The sequence below is a fragment of the Xenopus laevis genome, chromosome 9_10L (assembly GCF_017654675.1).
Source record: "Xenopus laevis strain J_2021 chromosome 9_10L, Xenopus_laevis_v10.1, whole genome shotgun sequence".
NCBI classification, from domain to species: Eukaryota; Metazoa; Chordata; class Amphibia; order Anura; family Pipidae; genus Xenopus; species Xenopus laevis.
In genome coordinates this window covers 76,738,496-76,757,930 of record NC_054387.1, presented here as the reverse complement: position 1 = coordinate 76,757,930, position 19,435 = coordinate 76,738,496, and the positions used below count along the sequence as shown (strand labels likewise).

At 40.1% G+C, this 19,435-nt stretch overlaps 1 protein-coding gene across 2 annotated transcripts in view; it reads right to left on the bottom strand.

Annotated features, from left to right (window-relative positions):
• The window catches only part of map3k20.L (mitogen-activated protein kinase kinase kinase 20 L homeolog), a 95,321-nt gene extending 77,231 nt beyond the window's left edge, over positions 1 to 18,090 (bottom strand). Inside the window, exons 1-2 of one of the 2 annotated variants that reach the window (XM_018233970.2) lie at positions 17,888 to 18,090; positions 3,379 to 3,571 (exon numbers count right to left, since the gene is read on the bottom strand). In XM_018233970.2, coding sequence (XP_018089459.1) covers positions 3,379 to 3,537 — 159 coding nt within the window. In that variant the 5' untranslated portion in view covers positions 3,538 to 3,571; positions 17,888 to 18,090. 2 annotated transcript variants of the gene reach the window in all.
• Positions 18,091 to 19,435: the final 1,345 nt, after the last annotated feature.

Here is a 19,435-nt window from a genome sequence, read left to right as displayed (position 1 = left end):
CAGGGTGAATAACAAAGGAAAACAATTAACCTGTCTGTAAGTTTTTGGAGTGGGAGGAAACTAAGAAGACACCACACAGACAGTGCCCTGGTCAGAATTAAACTCAGGACCCTAGTGCTACAAAGTAGCAGTGCTAACCAGTTACCATCCCCCTCCCCCCTCCAGACTGTGGGTAGAAACCAGAGCACCCAGCAAAAGGGAGAAAAGGAGGAACATACAAACAAGCTGCTACTGCTGCAAGGCAACACTGCTGACCATTGTGCTTCACCAGGAGAATAATGTACGGAGCACAGACATGGGCTATATGAAGCCACCAGGATTGGTCAGACTTACAAGGCAGTACATAGTAAAGTAAGTTGGTGCATTTCTAGACTACTATTAATAAAAAAGGAGCAGTTCAAAACTTTACACATTACATCAAATGCAAACAATGTTTCTGAAAGCATTCATTTAGCTAGGAAAGTAAATTCTGTAAATATTTAATTTTTTTTAATTTCGTGCAAACTACTATTTTTCTCAGTGCTGACTCAGCTCAAAGACATTCACATTACATACCTCCTAATATGCCTCATTTGTAAATGGAGTTATTATAAGGCCAAGCACTCTCATGTATGCAGAACACACCCTTTTATGCCCAGCCTCTCACCCAATTTGACACTAAGCCTCAACCCCTTTTTAGGCCCATGACTCAAAATGGTACTACCAAAACAGTGGGGAAGTATGATACCTGTTAGCTTTATATATATATATATATATATATATATATATATATATATATATATATATATATATATATATATATATATAAATAAAACGAAATTGCAGACGATACCCGCACTCCTTCACATCTCATTTTGCCGGGTGCTTAGTCAAAAATAGGTATATAGAATTGTAGAAAGGACCAGCACTCCGTTTTCCAAAGAATTCAATGATTTATTTAAATCTCACAGTCTCACTGTGAGATTTAAATAAATCATTGAATTCTTTATATATATATAGTTTATGTTTAGTTTTTCTAGGAATTATTCTTAGCCTGATAGCTAATGGGTTAAAGCACTAGTGCAGCTTTGTTAGTTATTTTTTATTTCCATTATACTAAAGTAATTTTGGGGAAATACAATGGAGTGAAGCTATTGGAGTAATCGACTCTGGGGCCTAAGGTGCCCAAATCCGAGATCTTCAACAAAAAAAAAAAGGAACTAATAGGCACTGGGGGAGTAAAGAGAGGCCTGCACTAAATTGCAGTGGGGCTTGATGGCCTTTAGCTGCACCCTGGAGATGTATCAAGAACAAAAACAAACAAAAGTTACTATAGACACAAAGCAAATTGAAGTCATTTGTCCTCTGAGAGTATACATAATGTCAGAAAATGACAGTACAGCTAAGCTTATACAATATACAGTTATACAAGCCCTTTCTATAAATATCAATAAAAGAATATCCAGTACACATGGAAACATTGTGGTCCCTGAAACCAAAAACATATCCAGATGAGTTTTTAGCAATGACTGCATTATGCCAAGCCACACCCCCATTACAACCCAACCACATCCTTTACACCCTGGCCCACAAGCACAGGGTAAACCGATGGCTGTAATGGTCCACAGACTTGACACATGACATGTTTCACCACCAGTATTTTTCTCCCAATCTGAATGTGATTATGCCAACAGCCAGTGACTGTAACTGAAATCCACCTGACACTGCTGGTACAGACGGGAATCAGTGTGAAACAGTGTCGGACTGGCCCACCTGGATACCAGGAAAACTACCGGTGGGCCCAGGTGCTTCAAACCATTTGGCCTATTTCATGGACATTACCTATTTCTTTATGGGGAAAAAGAGGCTTCATAATGGAAGAATGGAGTATAGAAAGTAGACATAAAAGACTAGGAGAATAAAGAGGTTAAATGAGGAAAAGAGGAATAATAGTTTGGAAAGTGGGCCCATGGTATCCTAGTTTTCAGGTGGGCCCCTGGTATCCCAGTCTGACACTGGTCTGAAACACTGAAATGTACATTTTCAGGCTGACGTGCTGTGAATCATAAAGTCTCATGGGAACACAATATGCACCGACACAGGGCCTTTCCCTGAAATGGGCCTCAATTCAACTTTGCTTTTTTATTATTAATTATTTTGTTTACACGGACAGTTATCTGAACCATTATTTGTCTACAAACATGCAACTGCTGCCTTTCAAACAAACATGCTGTCCAACCATCTGTGCCAATGGGACTAATTTCCTGTGCCCCTGGATATCACCATAACAGTATAAATATTTACATACCCATATCTTTGGTAACTGAGAGTTAAAAATGCTCATGCAGTTTTACAAGAATCAATATGCTGCTGCCAACTGCTTGCACCCAATTAATCACTATATAACATTTAAGTCTGCCCATTGTTTCCAATAATATACATGCCAAGCAGACAGCCTGAAGAACACTGGTGATTCACAAAGAAAACTGTTCAATATGTGGCTAAGATAAAGGAGGATATTTACTAGCATTAAAGGGCAAGTAAAGCATTTTTAATTTGATACATAATTTGAAAATGTTTTCCTATACATGTAAACAAGTTTTATTTAAAGCACGAGTCCAGCATATCCCTGAGGTAAGTATACAGTATAAAACATAATTCTCCTGCAGGTTATCCAGAAGTACCTGACTTTCTGGTACCTGACAGATTTTCAGTGGCTCACCTACTGAATCTAATGTGACAGTGTCCTCCTCCTCTTCCACACCCCCAACCACTATTTGTGCTCAGCTGGCTGTTTCAGCTGAGGAAGTGAGCAAACAACAATGAAGTTACCCATGTGCAAGCCTTAGGTTTTGCCCAATAAACATGCACCTAGCAGAAGGGGTGAAGAATGGAAGAGCAGAGGAAAGTAATAGAAAAGACAGCCCTTCAAACCCTGGTTGTTGCAGATAAAGCAGGAAATGAAAGGCATTTATATAACTGAGTCTCCCTGGATAGGTCTCTCAGCTCCCAATCCACATCAACACAAGAGCCACAATACTGTTCCATTTGTGGGTATCCATTGCTAAAATGCAGAGTAGCAAGTAGGGTTGGATTGGCACCCACTATCTCTTAACTTCCTGACTTCACTCCCAAGTTCCCTGGCAGCCGCTGACCAAAAGCATGTGCAGCTATAGTCAGGGCCATCTACTTTTTTATTTGCTAGCAGAAAAACACCCATAACAGCCAGTGCTACCTGCCTATCACTGCTTTTATGGGTGGCGAAAGGTATAACAATGGGCAAATGTGCATTTTGGGACCAAAATCCTCCATTAAACTAACGGTCAGGCAGTATGGGCAGTTTGGGACACCATGTATGAAAGGTCTAAAATGCCTGGAATTCAAGGACAAGCCACTTACCTCTTTTTCTATTTTGAGCAGCTTTTTCACAGCCACCTCCTTGTCTTGTGATAGCCATTTGGCTCGGTAAACACTTCCAAAGCTTCCACCACCACAATTTTCAAAGAACTGCAGGTCGTCGAATTTAATTTGCACAAACGAAGCCGTTAAGGACAACATCTCATAATGACAGTGGGCAGCTCCAAGGTGCAACCTGAAGAACAAACATTACATGTCAGATAGTGCCCAACACTAGATTTTATGTGTTGCTGCTTCACAAGTATACAAGTGTAAAGATATGTGTGCAGAGTATTAGTGCTCAGAATGGGGCACTGAAATCTACTTTTATAGATAAAAATAAATCTAGTGTAATCAGATGAACAGAGGACTAAGGGCACCCATAGTAAGCCCTCATTTTAACCAGCAAAGCTAGCAATTGTGTCACTTTTAGGCGTTTTGTAATTGCAGTCACCAAGTTTGCTCTAGGTCTAGTAACCGATGGCAACTAATCAGATATTTACAATGAAACAGTTGACTAGTCAATACATGCTACCTGCTGATTAGTTGACATGGTTTATTTGAACTGGAGCAAATATCTCACCCTTTATAACATTATTTTGTTTCTTATATCTATGTTGCGTGCCCTATTCCTGTGAAGAGCCTCACTAATGCCCCCCAATGGCTCCATAGTACTGTGATGTGCTCACAGTGTTTGTATCATGTGCATGTGCTTGTTGCCTGAAAAACAAGGGGGGGCTGGAAAATAACAACTCCAGAAATGTGCAACCCACACATTTTAGGCCCTTCAGAAAATAAGGCCCATAGCCCTTTATATGCAAAGTACAGTGATGTTTAGATATAATTGGAGTTCATATATATTGATACAGCTAAAATCACACCTCCTTTCCAAAAGTCTGATGACCCTGAAAGAGTTAAGAGAACTTTCCATGACGTACATTTGTACTTGGCTTTACTCTGTGCCTGATTCTTCCAGTAGGGACCTGCCCTTTTCTCTTTCAGCAGCGGAAGTGGAAGAGTAAATATTCTGCAGCAGAGTTGCAGTCTTACCAGCATTGTGAGGTTTGGTTATTTAGACAAGAATTTATGCCCATAAATAATGGGACAAAGTTAACGGTTTTAATGGGAATTGCATAAGTCTTACTGGAGGAATGAGTCATGTCACTTAAAAACCTCTTGTGTTCCCACATAGCAAGGCACATGCACATGGGGTGAGCCTGCAACTGGACATCTACAGTCACTACTGACAAGTGCAAAGTGCTCTTTCAACTGTCAGCTTGCCCAGCTGTTCTGGTATGTGAAACATGTCTCCTGTGTTGTGATCACCACGGCTAAATATCTATAATCCTAAGTAAACGTGCAGTCTTGCCAGAGTTTTTAGGGTATAAGCTCTAGTGACTATACATAGGTGCAAGCACAAGTGTCCAAAATGAAGACACTTGAGAGACCGTGTTCTAACTCGAGGGCCTCTCAAATGAAACCTTTTTAGCCTCTGCAAATTTACGCAGTGATAACACAACACAAGTTAGAGACCTCTGATTTCTTTATGAGAATTGAAGACATTTCCAAGAATGGTACTGTGACTGTAGCAGTGGGTAGGAGCCTTATTAAAATATCAGCTTAACCTCAAAGGCCTTATTTCTAAGAAAGACATGTTATACTACATTTTGGGGACTGGAAAGCTAGAAAAGCAATACAATACCACAATTGCCAAGGGTTTAACAAGACAAGAGGAATCTGTGCAAAAGAGCTTATAATCAAATTATTTTGACATCAAAAAGTTGACAGAATGCTAGACATCCTACCTACTGTTTGTATTTTATATGCCTCTATCGGTTTGCAGGTTTACTGGGATCAAGCTTACTTTGTACTACTACATAGGATCAGGCCCTAACAGACAGTATGGGTCTCAACGTGCAGCCCTCGGTTATTTCAGTGCCCTGGTGCTGTGCCATTGCCTAACGAGAGGCATACGGTATAATAGCAGGTTGTAGGAAAGACTTTGCGACCGACCAAGAACTGATAGTTCCCACTATGAAGGATGCAAGGAGTTGAGAATGCTAATTTCTCTAATTATTAAAGGGCATGTAAAGTCTAAAATAGAATAAGGCTAGAAATGCTGTATTTTGTATACTAAACATAAACATGAACTTACTGCACCACAAATAATTTATGCTTTCAAAGTTGGCTACAGGGGGTCACCATCTTGTAACTTTGTTAAACATCTTTGCAAGACCAAGACTGTGCACATGCTCAGTGTGGTCTGGGCTGCTTAGGGATCGTCATAAACAAAGCTGCTTGAGTTTTGCATGGCTGGGAAGTAAGGTGGGGGCTCCCCCTGCTGTTCATAAGTATGATTGTTTCCCTGCAGAGTAGTTAGGGACCGTCTGACAATTCCTATCCACAGCAGTAAATGAAGGGAGAATTTCACTGCATACAGTCAGGTTTCTTATAAAAATGGTACACATTTTTTAATTAAAGTATATTGGAGATAGGTTTCTTTTTCATTAAAGAAAGTAAAAATGGGATTTTAATTTTTTTGCCTTTAAATGCCCTTTAAAGAGGTGGGCATGGGCTGCATTTCTCTCTTAACCGCTTTCTATAATCCTAGGAACCCCAGCAGCTACTGAGTTTGTACTTTCAAAGCTTTTACAAAGTGTACGTATGCCAACAAAAGCCAGCTGCAGTACTTACTCATAGACAATCATGTCCAAATGCAAGCACAATGTGGAAAGCATCAAAATTGAGGTGTTTTTTTTACCCACAATGCTGTGTATTCCCCAAGATTCCAATGTAATAGTGTGAGCCCACTAAAGAGCATGTCTTCAAATGTGTGCATGATTTGTATTAGCTTTCGCTAATGTGCACAAGTTGAAGCACATGGTTTTTATTGTGATAATGTGCTGGTGTGCTCCACATCAATTATGGTATTAGCATGAGATTCAGTAGATTGCATCTGTAGGTGCAATATGCCATGGGGAATCTGGAAACTAATACCACCTAAACAATTTTAGTGTGGATCAGCGCATGAGCAGACGATCATGAAGTCCCACTTAGTAAGGTGTAGAATAAAACAAAAAACAAAGCACTTTTTTTCACTAAGGTGCACGCAGCTTTTATGCATTAAAGGTCTGGGGCATGTGCATCTGGAGTTGCAAGTCAGTGCTAGGGACCCTGGGGAAATGTATGTATAATTGTGGCACACATTCTGTTCATATTTCACTGACCCTGTGCATTTTTTGTCCTAAAAGCGTACTTGCTCTTGGAAAATAACTTTCCAGTCAGATCCTAACATATTAGCACCCCGCCAGCAAATCTGGCTCTTCTAATCCTTTAATAGCGTTTATGTTCTTGCTAAATACCACTTAATTTTGTGCTCTGCCACTTGTGTTCATAAATGAGCTTTATTGTTTATAAACAATCTTGTTTTTTGCTGGTATTTAGTAATAAGTGTTCCTGTTTCGTAACTGTAATATTCAGCATAAAACGGTGGGACTGGAAGGTATTTACACAATGTATAATGTGCAAATACATCTACTCTGCTGCTTTGACTTTAGAGCCATCGTGGAATGTATGTAGTTTCTATTTTAGTAAGATACAAGGGGCCAGATTCAAATCTATGAGAAAAGGGTTTATCACATGAAAAGTTATGAACGAGATTCAATTTGAGATGCAATTCATTTCAGAAAAACTTATCTTACTATTTATCATGTGAAAACTCTGTTGAACTGAACTGAATTTGGAGCAAAGTCATTGACTTTTCACATGATAAACCATGAGATAACTTTTTCTCACTGAATTGAATGTGGCCCAATGTAAGAATGAACCAAGGCATTTCTTTCTATAGTGAGCCTAATTGTCTATAATAAAGAACTCCTGTGTTGAGGAAGTAAAAAAAAAAAAAAAAATTTCCATTCTCAATGTTTTACATTGTTTCACATCACTGATTAAAGCTTTATATGGAAGTCATGTTCAACTCTAATTCAAAGTCTAATTACACTTAGATTTCAAGGATCTTTTGGCTCACTGTGCAGTGGCTTGATTAGACCTGTGAGGTGATATAAAGAGACATCAAAGGGAATCTTCATAGAGAAGACTGCCTTTATTTTCTTTCCTGCCGTCATTTGGACACAACATTTAGAATCATTTTGCTTGTAAAGGCAAAGTGTACTTATGCAATGCTTGTGGATTTAAAGGGGTTGTTAACAGTTGAGTCAGCTTTTTTAGTATGATGTAGAGAGTGATATTCTGAGACAATTTGCAATAGATTTTCATTTTTAATTATTTGTGGTTTTTGTGTTATTTAGCTTTTCATTCAGCAACTCTCCAGTTTGCAGTGTCAGCCATATGGTTGCTAGGGTCCAAAATATCCCAGCAACCATGCACTGATTCTAAAAAAGAGACTGAAATATAAATAGGAGATGGCCTGAATAGAAAAACAAGTAATAAAACGTAGCAATAACAATACATTTGTAGTCTTACAGAGCATTTGTTTTTAGATGGGGTCAGTGGCCCCCATTTGAAAGCTGGAAAGAGTCAGAGGAAGGCAAATAATTAAAAAGAAAACTATATAAAAAAATAAATAATGAAGTTGCTTAGAATTGGCTATTCCATAACATACTAAAAGTTTACTTGAAGGCGAACCACCCCTTTAAGAAAAGTTACTGTTTACCATTACTTGAGCTCATAAAAAACTTTACATTTTATTTGCTTTGGTTTTGAGGAAATCTTTGCTGTATCTATGAATACAAGTATAGGACCTGATATCCAGAATGCTCTGGACCTAGGGTTTTCCAGATAATGCATATTTCTGTAATTTGGATCTTCATACCGTAAGTCTACTAGAAAATCATGTAGACATTAAATAAACCCAATAGGCTTGTTTTGCATCTAATATGAATTAATTATATGTTAGTTAGGATCAAGTACAAGGTACTGTTTTATTATTACAAAGAGAAAAAATATTTGAAAGCATTGGAATTTTTTTGATAAAATGGAGTTTATGGGAGATGGCCTTGTCGTAATTCAGATCCTATACCTGTACCAGGAAATATAAACACAACCCAGTATGACAGCAACAAGCCAGGTACTTCTCAGGTCCAAACCCCTCTTCTATTTTATAACCCTCCCCCAGACCTCCCCTCTGATTACTCATATATGGTTGAAAGCCAAATAAGTAGAAGGGTCAGTCTTATTACATCATGAAAGAGGAGGAGCCCTGCTGCTTAAAGTTTGACCAGCCACCTGACCTAACCCACATAAGGGGCTTACATTCTTCACCTAACCCAAACATCCCGAGGATTTTGGGTCAATCCACTCATACTTCCACAATTTCCTAGAGATTTAGTGCTGATACAGCTCTTTAGATGTCACTATTCCTGCTTATATTATAGCAGAGCAGAACTATAAGGCTAGGGCCACACGGCGCGATTTTGCCGCGATTCTGCGCTGGGCGAGTTGCGAGTCGCTGCGGTTTTTAAGCCGAAATAGCTTTGTTAACTTTGGCGCTGGCGTCAATGCAAATCGCGGCGAAATCGCTGCGCTAATTCACACGCGGCGATTCGTTTTCTATTGTCGCCCGAAGTTGCCTCGCTGGGCGTTTCCGGGCGACAGTAGAAAAAGAATCGCCGCGTGTGAATTAGCGCAGCGATTTCGCCGCGATTTGCATTGACGCCAGCGCCAAAGTTAACAAAGCTATTTCGGCTTAAAAACCGCAGCGACTCGCAACTCGCCCAGCGCAGAATCGCGGCAAAATCGCGCCGTGTGGCCCTAGCCTAAAGGGCCACTTCAATCTGTCTGTAGTTTTCCACATGTATTTGTCCACTGGAGAGTACATTTATTTTCTTTAAACTGGTTTAGCCTAGCTAACTCACTAATCATTCTATTAATTTACTTAAATTTAAATTTACTAAATCCTACTCACACACACACACCTGAGTTAGGTTCAGACGCAACATGCTGCATTTTTCCTGCGTTCGGCGCCTACACGCGCCTGAGTGAGTACAGCCCCATTTCAAATAATGACTTGCGTCTATTCCTGCGCTCCCCTGCGGCTGAACGCCAAAAAACGGAACGCAGGGGAGCGCAGGTCAGAACGCTCATGTGTAAGAGCCCTTACTTTGTTGTATCTGTTTTGGTATACAGATAAACACAGGTCCACTATGCAGGGTGGGTTCTTCCGCTCACAATTGCTCACAAGAACAAGGGAGTTAGAAGCTGAAACTAGTTGCATTTTCTCAGTTTGAGATATTTAGCTAATTTGTTTTTAAATTTAAACAATAGGTATGTTGAGCACTCCTCAATGAAAGTATGTTGAACAGGGGGGCATACCACCTATTTTTGTGCCCATTTTTGTGGCCACCCCCTAATTACCATGTTCATTTTACAAAATATGGCAGGTTATGAAAGTTTGAACATATTTCTGTGTTTTTTTTAGTTATTACAGTTTTATTAAGGAAGGTGAATTGGCCTTTAAGCTGTGAGTCTAACATTCCCAAGGGACCTGTTATCTTATATTGTTAAAATTACTTATTTCCTCATCTTAAAATTGTTGCAATTACTTATATGCTTATCTTGAAATTGTTACAAGAGTATCTTATATGCAGCTGTTCTGGCCTTTCTGCCAAAAGCCAATTAAGTTAGAAACTTTGTTTCTTTTTCTGGCTGTTCAGTGGAGAGAAAAACTGGATTTTCCAGTACAAATGAGGGACTGCGGGTTGAGCTGTCAAAAGAGGGACTGATCCTCTAAAAACAGGACAGTTGGGAGGTATGAGGGGGTATTCTGCTCCTTCAAGGCTCCCTAAGGATTACACTTCAATATTTCTTATTGAGGCTTTTTTTTTGTTTTAATAAAGACAGAAAGAGGGTGAGCAAAGTCAAATAACTGGTATCATGCATTCATATCTTACGATTTCAGGGTAAAAAAGATAAGTTCCAGGTATCCTACACGCTGACAATATAACATAGACAAAGAGGTCTATTTTTGGGTGGCAGGAAAAAAATGTAAGTTTTGGGCACTTTGAATTGGCTGTCAGTCAGAGGATTTGACAGCGTTTCTCATTTAACTTTTAGCAAGACCTTAATGTTGTATATCTCAAGGGCAACCTGTGTAAAGTACCCTAAAACCATGAGGAAATATGACTAACAATATAAAAAAGAATTGTATACACATCTGTTCTGTATCTGCCAATACAGTTTCAAACATAGAATGTCAGAGGTTTGATATAATTAAACTGAGCACCCAAAATAGTTCACTTTCCTTCCTCTGAAAGTGTAATAGCCTCCAGTCTTGGAGGTGTAAGTGAAATGGTCGGAACTGATTTAGCAAGCTATATAAATATGCCAGACATGCAAGTTCCTGACAATAAAAAGTGTGCAGCTCTTCAGCAGCAATACAGCAATGCTGAAACTGATTAAGGCTTCCCACATTTTACAGCTGACAGCATGGTATTGTGGCATAAGGCTGCCAAGGAAAATCTGGAGATAAATATATCAATAGGGAATTTAATTTTAAGAATGTAATTTAGTGTGGGCCGCCGTACTCAAGGGAGAGGTGCTTTTTTCTTCCATCAGGAGTTTCCCTTAATGCAAGATCGTGCTTCAAAGATAATTGTGTGTATTCACACACTTCCTGTTTTCCTCTGCCCATTCCATCTCAATAGTTGCTGAACTACTACAAGAATCCTACCTGCCAGCACTACATTAGTCCATTTTGTAGCTCATCGGTGTAGCCCTGGGCTACACTGAAGAGCTCCAAAACAGCCTTGTGATAACTGTCTACCATAGTAGCACTGCTCCACCTGAATCTTCCTGGCCTGCAAATCTGCCTTCTCCAGCCTATTATCAATATTAAAAGGAGAACAAAGGTGTAGGTAAAAGACATCGATGACTCTCCCAGCCTTACAAAACGGCCCCATGTGCTGTAGCCGAGTAGCGCAGCAGGGTTGGCGGCACCCTCTTCAGTGAAGTATACACAGAAGCCATGGTTCTAAGATGAGACTGCAGAGAAAAAACGCCAATCGTTGTTCACCACCAAGCCTGTGTTAATGTGCTCTCTTTCCAATTTGGTCACACCAGCAGGCCAGATTCAATCCATGAAAAATAATAAAGTAGGATTGAGCACTCAAACCGCAGGCTCTGCACCAACAAACTTTTATTCTATCACAACATGTTAAGGATCACATGGATCCTTTTTCAAGTGTAAATCACATTTGTAAACAAACAACCTTTTAACACCAAATCCACAGTGATGTTCCTCCCTCCGTGAAATCACTAATTAAACCCAATTAGTCCATTAATGCTGCAGAAATGTTCGAGTCATTGTATCTTCTTTACAAACCATAGTTCATATGCAGCCATATGTTGTTTTGGAGGTGGTTCGACCATTAATCAGAGAATTTTAATGGGAAAATGTTACAGAGGGAGGCAAATTGGATTATACAATTAAATTCTCTGGCCCCAAAAGGTTTAAATGAAGCATGTAGTCTAAAATGTTTCTTACGAGTGGTATAATTCAATTGTGTTCCTCTTTTTCCTTTCTTACAGGTTTCTTTGATACTGGCCCTAATATTTTATATTGCTAGTGATCTAGAGTTGGGGTACGGTAAGGTTTAAATTTACTTTAAAATATGACTTTATTTATAGTACTATACTTTGTAGGCTAGTTGATAAGGTAAATACTATTAAACTATTATACTGTTTTATTAACAGATTTAAGGTATATTGTCCTCTAGCGACGCATGTTTCTGTGGATCACATAGGTCAGGAAGACTCATAGAGAGTAGTACCAGAATCAAGTATGTAATTTTGTATTAAATTATTGTAACTGGTTTTAAGTAACTTTTGGCAACAATGTTTTTAAATGTTTGAATGTTTCAGTATTTCTAAGATTTGGCGCAACTTTGTTTATCTAATGGTGACACATTCAAAGAGTTTTCTGGACAAGGTGAATGGCTGCATATGACTTATGGATTGTAAAGAAGATAGAAAGACATTTCTGCAGCATTAATGAACTAATTGGGTTTAATCAGTTATGTCATGGAGGGAGGAGCATCACTGTGTGTTTGGTGTTAAAAGGTTGTTTGCTTTTGGTTACAATTTTGATTTATACTTGAAAAAAGGATCCATGTGATCCAAAACATGTCGTGATAAAAAAAAAGTTTGTTGCAGCAGAGCCTGCGGTATGAGTATTCTACTTTTTTATTTTTCATGATCTGAAGAGGGGCATGATGGTGCTTGACAACCCCTGCTACACTACTCTTTTTTAACCAGGTACTGAAAGTGGGGCAGTTTTATGAGTCCCTGGTGGGGCAGTTTGACACAGTGGTGGGGGGCCACTCTGACAGTCCTGAATCATTGGGGCAAGTCTTACTATAAAGATGGAGTTTCAAATGGATCAGGCATGTTTTTAGGGTGGTCTTTTTCTCTAAATCCTTCTGTAACTTTAAAGCATTTTCAATTAACCCCTCAGTGCAGCCTGTGCTTCTCTCCCAAGCCGGAACCCTTCCCATAAGCTGGGAGACATCCACTTAGCACAAGCGAAAGCTAGAAGGAGAAGAACGCCTGAGGATCCCTTTTTTAGTCATATTTACAGGTTCATGCCAGCGGCCTTTCATGTTCATCGCTGGGACACATTCACAGACTTCCCTGGAGTATACATTCCGAGGGAAACAGTTAGCATAATCCCACTGCAGCCTGTCGCACGCCTAATCGCTCACTGCGCTCACATGAAAAAGTTTGAAAAAGTTGCTTTTCTTTCTTTTATCCTCCAAAGTATTTTGTGTTCTTAACAGTTACAGAGCCCACTCTTGCAGCCTAGAACATTCACATAAACAGGGAGCCCTGCCAAGCCACCTTATTTAGAAGGGAATGTGATAACTTTGTAGCTTTACTGTACAATGTAAATAATATTTGCTGTGATTCAACCTACATAAATACATCCATACTGCCCATCTGGAGGATTTCACACAAACTATAGCTGAGCTCAAAGGGTTGCTATGGCTGGAATCTATTGTAGCAGAAAATAGATGCATCTTCCCGGTGTACAGACTTTACAAATATTCACTGGTTTTAAAGCTATTTGTAAATATAACCACTGTTAAAAAACAGTATTTGTGTGTCCCTTTCTGCACTGCTGTTCTCTCTTGAAACAATGTAGCAAACGTCAACCTTGTCTACTTCTTCACAGGTCTGTTAATCAGCTGCCTTCTGCTACACTGTTTCAAAAGTCAGAACCACCAGCGCACAGAGAGAACACAAAGGAGAACACAAAAAGATAGACAGACACTGCTACCAACAGCCGTTACAGTTACAAAATACTTTAAAAGGAACCTATCAAGTAAAAAACTTCCCTCCACAGAAGCTGCACCCCAGTATTTTTAAGCAAAGTACCTTACCAAGTGGAAAGCTGGGGCACAAGCAAGCACAAAATGATCGAATGCCCTGGCTTGCTCATTATGCACATGCGTGTGATGTAGGAGAGGGGTTGCTCCAACCAATCATACATTACTTACATAACTGGGGTCATTCTTGACCCGGGAGTGTGCCCCTTAGTGCTCACCGGCTACTTAATTGCAGTCGCTGTATGAGCATGTTAGGGGTGGGCAAGGGGACACCAAGTGGAGCTTGCTAATGGAATTAGCTTGGGATCCAAAGTCTGCTCCGAAATAGAGGCAAAAGGCCTGTGGCCATTTGCAGACAAAGAACACAGCATACACAGTGCAAAAACTGTGCCTTCCACACACAGCATTTGGCATTGTAAATGAGGCCTCATAAATGAGCTGGGATCCAGCATGGCTGTCCTCAATGGGATTTCCCTCTCAGTACATGCAGAAGAGAGTTCATTTTTCCCCCATCTGTAAGTCCGTACCTCCAGTTAGGAAAGCAAATTTTATGCAATACGTGCCCTTTCAAACCATTAATAATTAATATATATTGGGCTGTGGTTAAGAGTTACAGTTTCTTTAATTTGGCAAAATGTATTTAATTCAATATTATACATAGCCAAACGACCCACTGCAGCTTCCCTTGCAGAACAAAAAAACCTTCTTTATTACCATTCATATGATCTCAGTTGAACACAATGGGGTTACCATAGGACAGTAGAAGGATGAATCTCAACCAGTTCCCCCGTAAATGGAACAGACAAATCTTGCTTCCAAGTCTGGTCATTAGACTTCATCAGGTATATTTCAAGTCTGAATGTAGGAAGATCACTGTTAAAACCCCTAGACGAGTCGGCACTTGTAGTAGTTGTATTATACTGCTTAACCAGTAAGCGGTAGCCATTTTTGTACACCAAAACCTCCCAAAAGCACTATTACTAACTAAATTTTAGCCCAGAAACCTTTTAGAGTGCCTTGCCTTTCAAAGCATGCAAATTCAGGAGGCTTGAATTACATTCTGAGGTGGCATATGGGTTAAGGTTTCTTTGCCAGCCAAAATGAATTTTAAATAGCCACGTCTCCTTCTGTACAACCTGTATCCTTTGCTGTAAGTGACTGTTGTACATCTCATTGCATAAGCCTGCCAGGTCACATATTGCAAAATATAACTTACCTAAGCAATACTGATGGCTAGGCACCACTAGAACTGCACGTGTTTTTAAGTTAACACTCCAGCAATATACCGCCTCTTTCAAGCAAATGCCAAAGCTGGTATTATAAAAAGAGAAGAATTACAAATAGGGTAGAATTTAACGGCAACAGATTTAAATGTACCTACTGGAGAGTGGCACAATAAAGGGGGTGGTAGAAAGGAGAAGCATATTATCTACTGACATGCAGGAAAGAAATGTGAGTTTATGAAACACCTTTCTTGGCTCAGAAAGTCACATACCTTTGTAAACTGTCACAGATTTATAGTCTGATTTCTAGTTCAGGATTATAAAATCTGATAGGCCTACATAGAGAGTGAGTTCCCTGTCCTCCATACTAGGCAGTAGCTGTCTTTCTACACTGAGCATAATTTTTCTATAGAGTCAATGTAAAAACAGCAGTAGTTATTGTAGACACTTTGTATTTTTCATACTGGTGTTTCAGGGCCTCTAAGTATTGAATATGAAAGTCAACTGAGGTGTAAACAGTTTGAGAGCCCCCCTCTGATCTGCAGCCTCAACAGTCCCAACAGTGAACACAACTGGATAACAACTGCTGTAATGTGTTTTTGTAATGTCCTAAGACACAAGGGGGTAAATTTATCAAAGAGTGAAGTTCCGCCACTAGAGTGAAATTCCGCAGCTCTCAATTCATTTCTATGGGATTTTGAAAGTTCACCCTTTGATAAATACACCTATAAAAATCCCATAGAAATGAATGGTTAGTGGCGGAATTTCACTCTAGTGGCGGAACTTCACTATTAACTTCACTCTTTGATAAATATATCCCAAGGTTATTCCAGAGTGAATTTGGTCTCTGTTCCTAATATGCCCCTGACCAAAGAATAAAACAGACAGAAAAAAATGTTAAGCACACCTACTCGACACTTGAAGTCACCTGTTTTACACACATACTAAAACAGCACATCAGTCAAGATCCCGACTGGTCTCTTTATTCTCCTGGGCCCAGTTGTGTCCAAAATGTAGCCTTGGTACCAGGGCTCCACAATATTTAGTCAATGATTTACAGGAAAACACATTCTACAATTCTTATGTGATACTGAACATCCCATTTTTGGAGTAAATAAACCATGACATGTTCACTTTAATTACTTTACCATTCCATACACATGATGTACTGGCCAAGTGCAGGACTGGCGTTGAGCTTGTGATGACTGGAGCTGCCAACACTCTGATCTCCATTATTCCAAGGGAGTTATCTCCACTCCTGGACTTTTTCACCACTCTGATAAATTTTATTCAGATTACACAGAGCTTGCACGGCCATGTTGCTCCATGTTCCAAGACATCACAAAACAAAAATAACCATATGCTGTATATAAAAGGCACTGCAAATAAAAGACTAATCCACTGAGAAGCCCCCAACTACAGAGGCTTCTCAGTGAATGGCTGATTTACTTTGTGCTCGAAGGAACAGAAATAGAATGTGACTTTACTTTCAACTTCACATTTTGCCATATTTAGTGCAAGAAATAACAAAAAATACATATTTCCTAATTAAAGTAACATACAAAGTTAGCAAACGCCTCATTCACTGAAGCAATGCTTGAAGTTGTATTTGTAAAGTTTTTGGCAATCTGCAATCAAAGGATGCAAATGCTAGTTCTCCATTTGTGTCACGTGAATATAACATGTATTCAATTATACAGCACTACAAAGGGATTGTTCACCTTCAAACACTTTTTTTCAGGTCAGTGACCGTTTTTCTACTATTGAAGTGTAAAGATTCATTTTTAACCTTCTAAAGCAGCTCTGGGAGGATGGTCTATAGCTGTTTAAATGGATACATTTAGTTGATACACTTGTTATCTGCTGAGCAGAACCCCTGAGTTTCATTACAGGCACCTGTTAGAATTGATACAATAGTTGCTAATACTTGTATCAACTAAATGTAGCAAATAGTAACAGTTCAGAATGCTTCTGGATCACTGAGCTGTCATGCTGAGTCACTAGAGACAGGAACATACAACTTTAAACTTAAATTTTGGGAAAACAGTAAAAAATAGAAGATGGAAAGCAATTGAAAAAAAGTCTTTGTTTATGGTGATTGAACTGAAAACAACTGAACTGAAAAAAGTGTTTGGAAGGTGAACAACCCCTACAGTCTCCCCACCAATCCACAGTTAGAAGAAAGGCACAGCCCCCAAAGTGCACATGTAACCTGCCAATCATCTCCTTGTTATTGTATTTTTCCTATAGGGAAACCTTCTCTTCCCAGTTAATTGTGATGTCAACAGCTTTTACTAGAAAGTCAAGCCTTGTGATATCAACACAATTCCGTCAGTGCAGCAACACTGCTATAACTTTTAAAGATTTGGGGTTTTTTTTTGTGATGGGCAACATTTTGGTTTTGTTTCTAAACATACTTTAACTTTATGATGAATGAAAAATGACTTTCCATCAGGGTTTCTTGACATGGAATCCAGCCTGTGGAGTGTGGACCCATAGGAGGTGAATAGTTGACTAAGTGACAGTAAGCAGTGACAAGTGATAGAGAGGAGTGTTCAGCTAGAAGGAACCATGCTGGAGCCTGGCCAGGCCATGATACGCACCACACAGGACAGAGAATGCAGCCGTTCTTGCGCAACTCCCTGGCTACAACACTGTACTACTATGTATTTTCCTTTCCAGTTTATATCTGGGTCACACCCTGCCCAAATCCACCCACACCCATGCTGCTCCCTGACCCCAGTAACAGCGACTCTTTTACACTTGGAAGCTTCCCTTTGAGCCCCATGTCTGAGCCTAATGACAGGCACATGTAGACTTTTAATCAGCTGAGTCACACCAGTCTCCTTTGTAGCCGAACTATTCTGTGGCCGTCTGAGCCGTCTCAGTGGCCTCCCAGTGTCCCACATGAGTGCTGTGCCTCCCAGTCACGCTCCCTCTGTCTCTTACCTGTTCTCAAGCTGCAGACAGGCTTCTTTTGCGACTCTCTCAGCACAGGCAGCTTCCTCCCGCTGACAATTAGAAACTTTCCTGCACAAGTCACTACTGGAAGCAGCGTGTTCCCTACACTTTCTTCCGGTCTTATGTCATTGACATTCTTCCTCTGCTCCTGTCCCCCTGCCGGTAGTTCGCGGGTACTACACCTGTGCCATAAAAGGAGTCACATAAGGATATACGCACACACGTGACTGAACACCGCTGAGCACGTGATAAACACACCTGATGTGACACATGCCTTCGCTATTGCTCTTCATTAACTTTAGTGGAGTGCACAGAATGCTTGGTGTTTGATGTCATGCTTCCAATTCTATCTACCAGTTTAACAATGACACAGCTACATTGTAGGGTTTCTATTATAAGCATGGGGCACACCTCCTCCCAACATTTGGAAAATAGAAAGAGGGACAAAAATTTTCATCCCGGTTACATTTTTGACCAAGCCTTTTTTATGGCCACACCCCCTAAATACCACATCCATTTTATAAAATGTGGCAGGTTATATATAAAAGGGATGTGATATTTAGGGGGTGTGGCCATACAGTAGGCGTGGTCTTGCACCCTCTGGTTGCTATGAACAGCAAAACACCTGCATTCAGCAGCACTATATTCATAAGGGGTAGTAGGCACAATGTTATTTGGGGGCTGACACTCCCTGTAAATGTTACTGTATTAAAATATCTTTATTAAGCCTGCTATCATACATGTATATTTAGGCCATTTCAAAAGGACATTTGACCTTGGGTATCCAAAATGATAAGTTTGAATTAACCAGAATGAGTATGCATATAAAACATTGGTGTATTGTGCAAAGTCGAAAACAATAGACGCAAGCCACCATGACTTTGGCACATTGCATCCTTTCCCTTGGCCTGTGTGTGTGTGTGGACCTCAAGGTGGCTATACACATAGAGATCTCTCCTTGATATGCCCACCTTGAGGTGAGCAATATTAGGCTGATCTGATCGTGGGCCCTAGGGCCCAACGATTGTATCTTAATGTAAGGACTATGGGCTGTCGGAATGCAGGACCGCATCAACGAACAGATGCGGCCGCGATCCGACGGTATTTTTAACACTGCCCGATCGACATCTGCCCAATCGGCCAGATATCGATGGGGAAGCCCGTTGGATGGTCCCACACACTGGCCAATAAGCTGCCAACTCGGTCTGTCTGCAACTTTTATCAGACCCTGTGTGGCCACCAGGGGCGTAACTACAGAGGAAGCAGATCCTGCAGCTGCAGGGGTGCCCAGAAGGTATAGGAGACCCATGAGGCCCTAATTCATATACAATTTCAATAAATATTGGTAAAACGGGTCAACCTCTAGACATTTTAGGGGCCTAAAAAATTATTTGCTGTGGGGTCCAGTAATATCTAGTTATGCCACTGATGGCCACCTTAAATTCCAGAATTGAGGGCAAGAACCTGCACTTTCCCCATTAATAAAGGGATGCTTGTGTACTACAGCACTCTAGTTATGAGAGGTAGGCTGTTTGG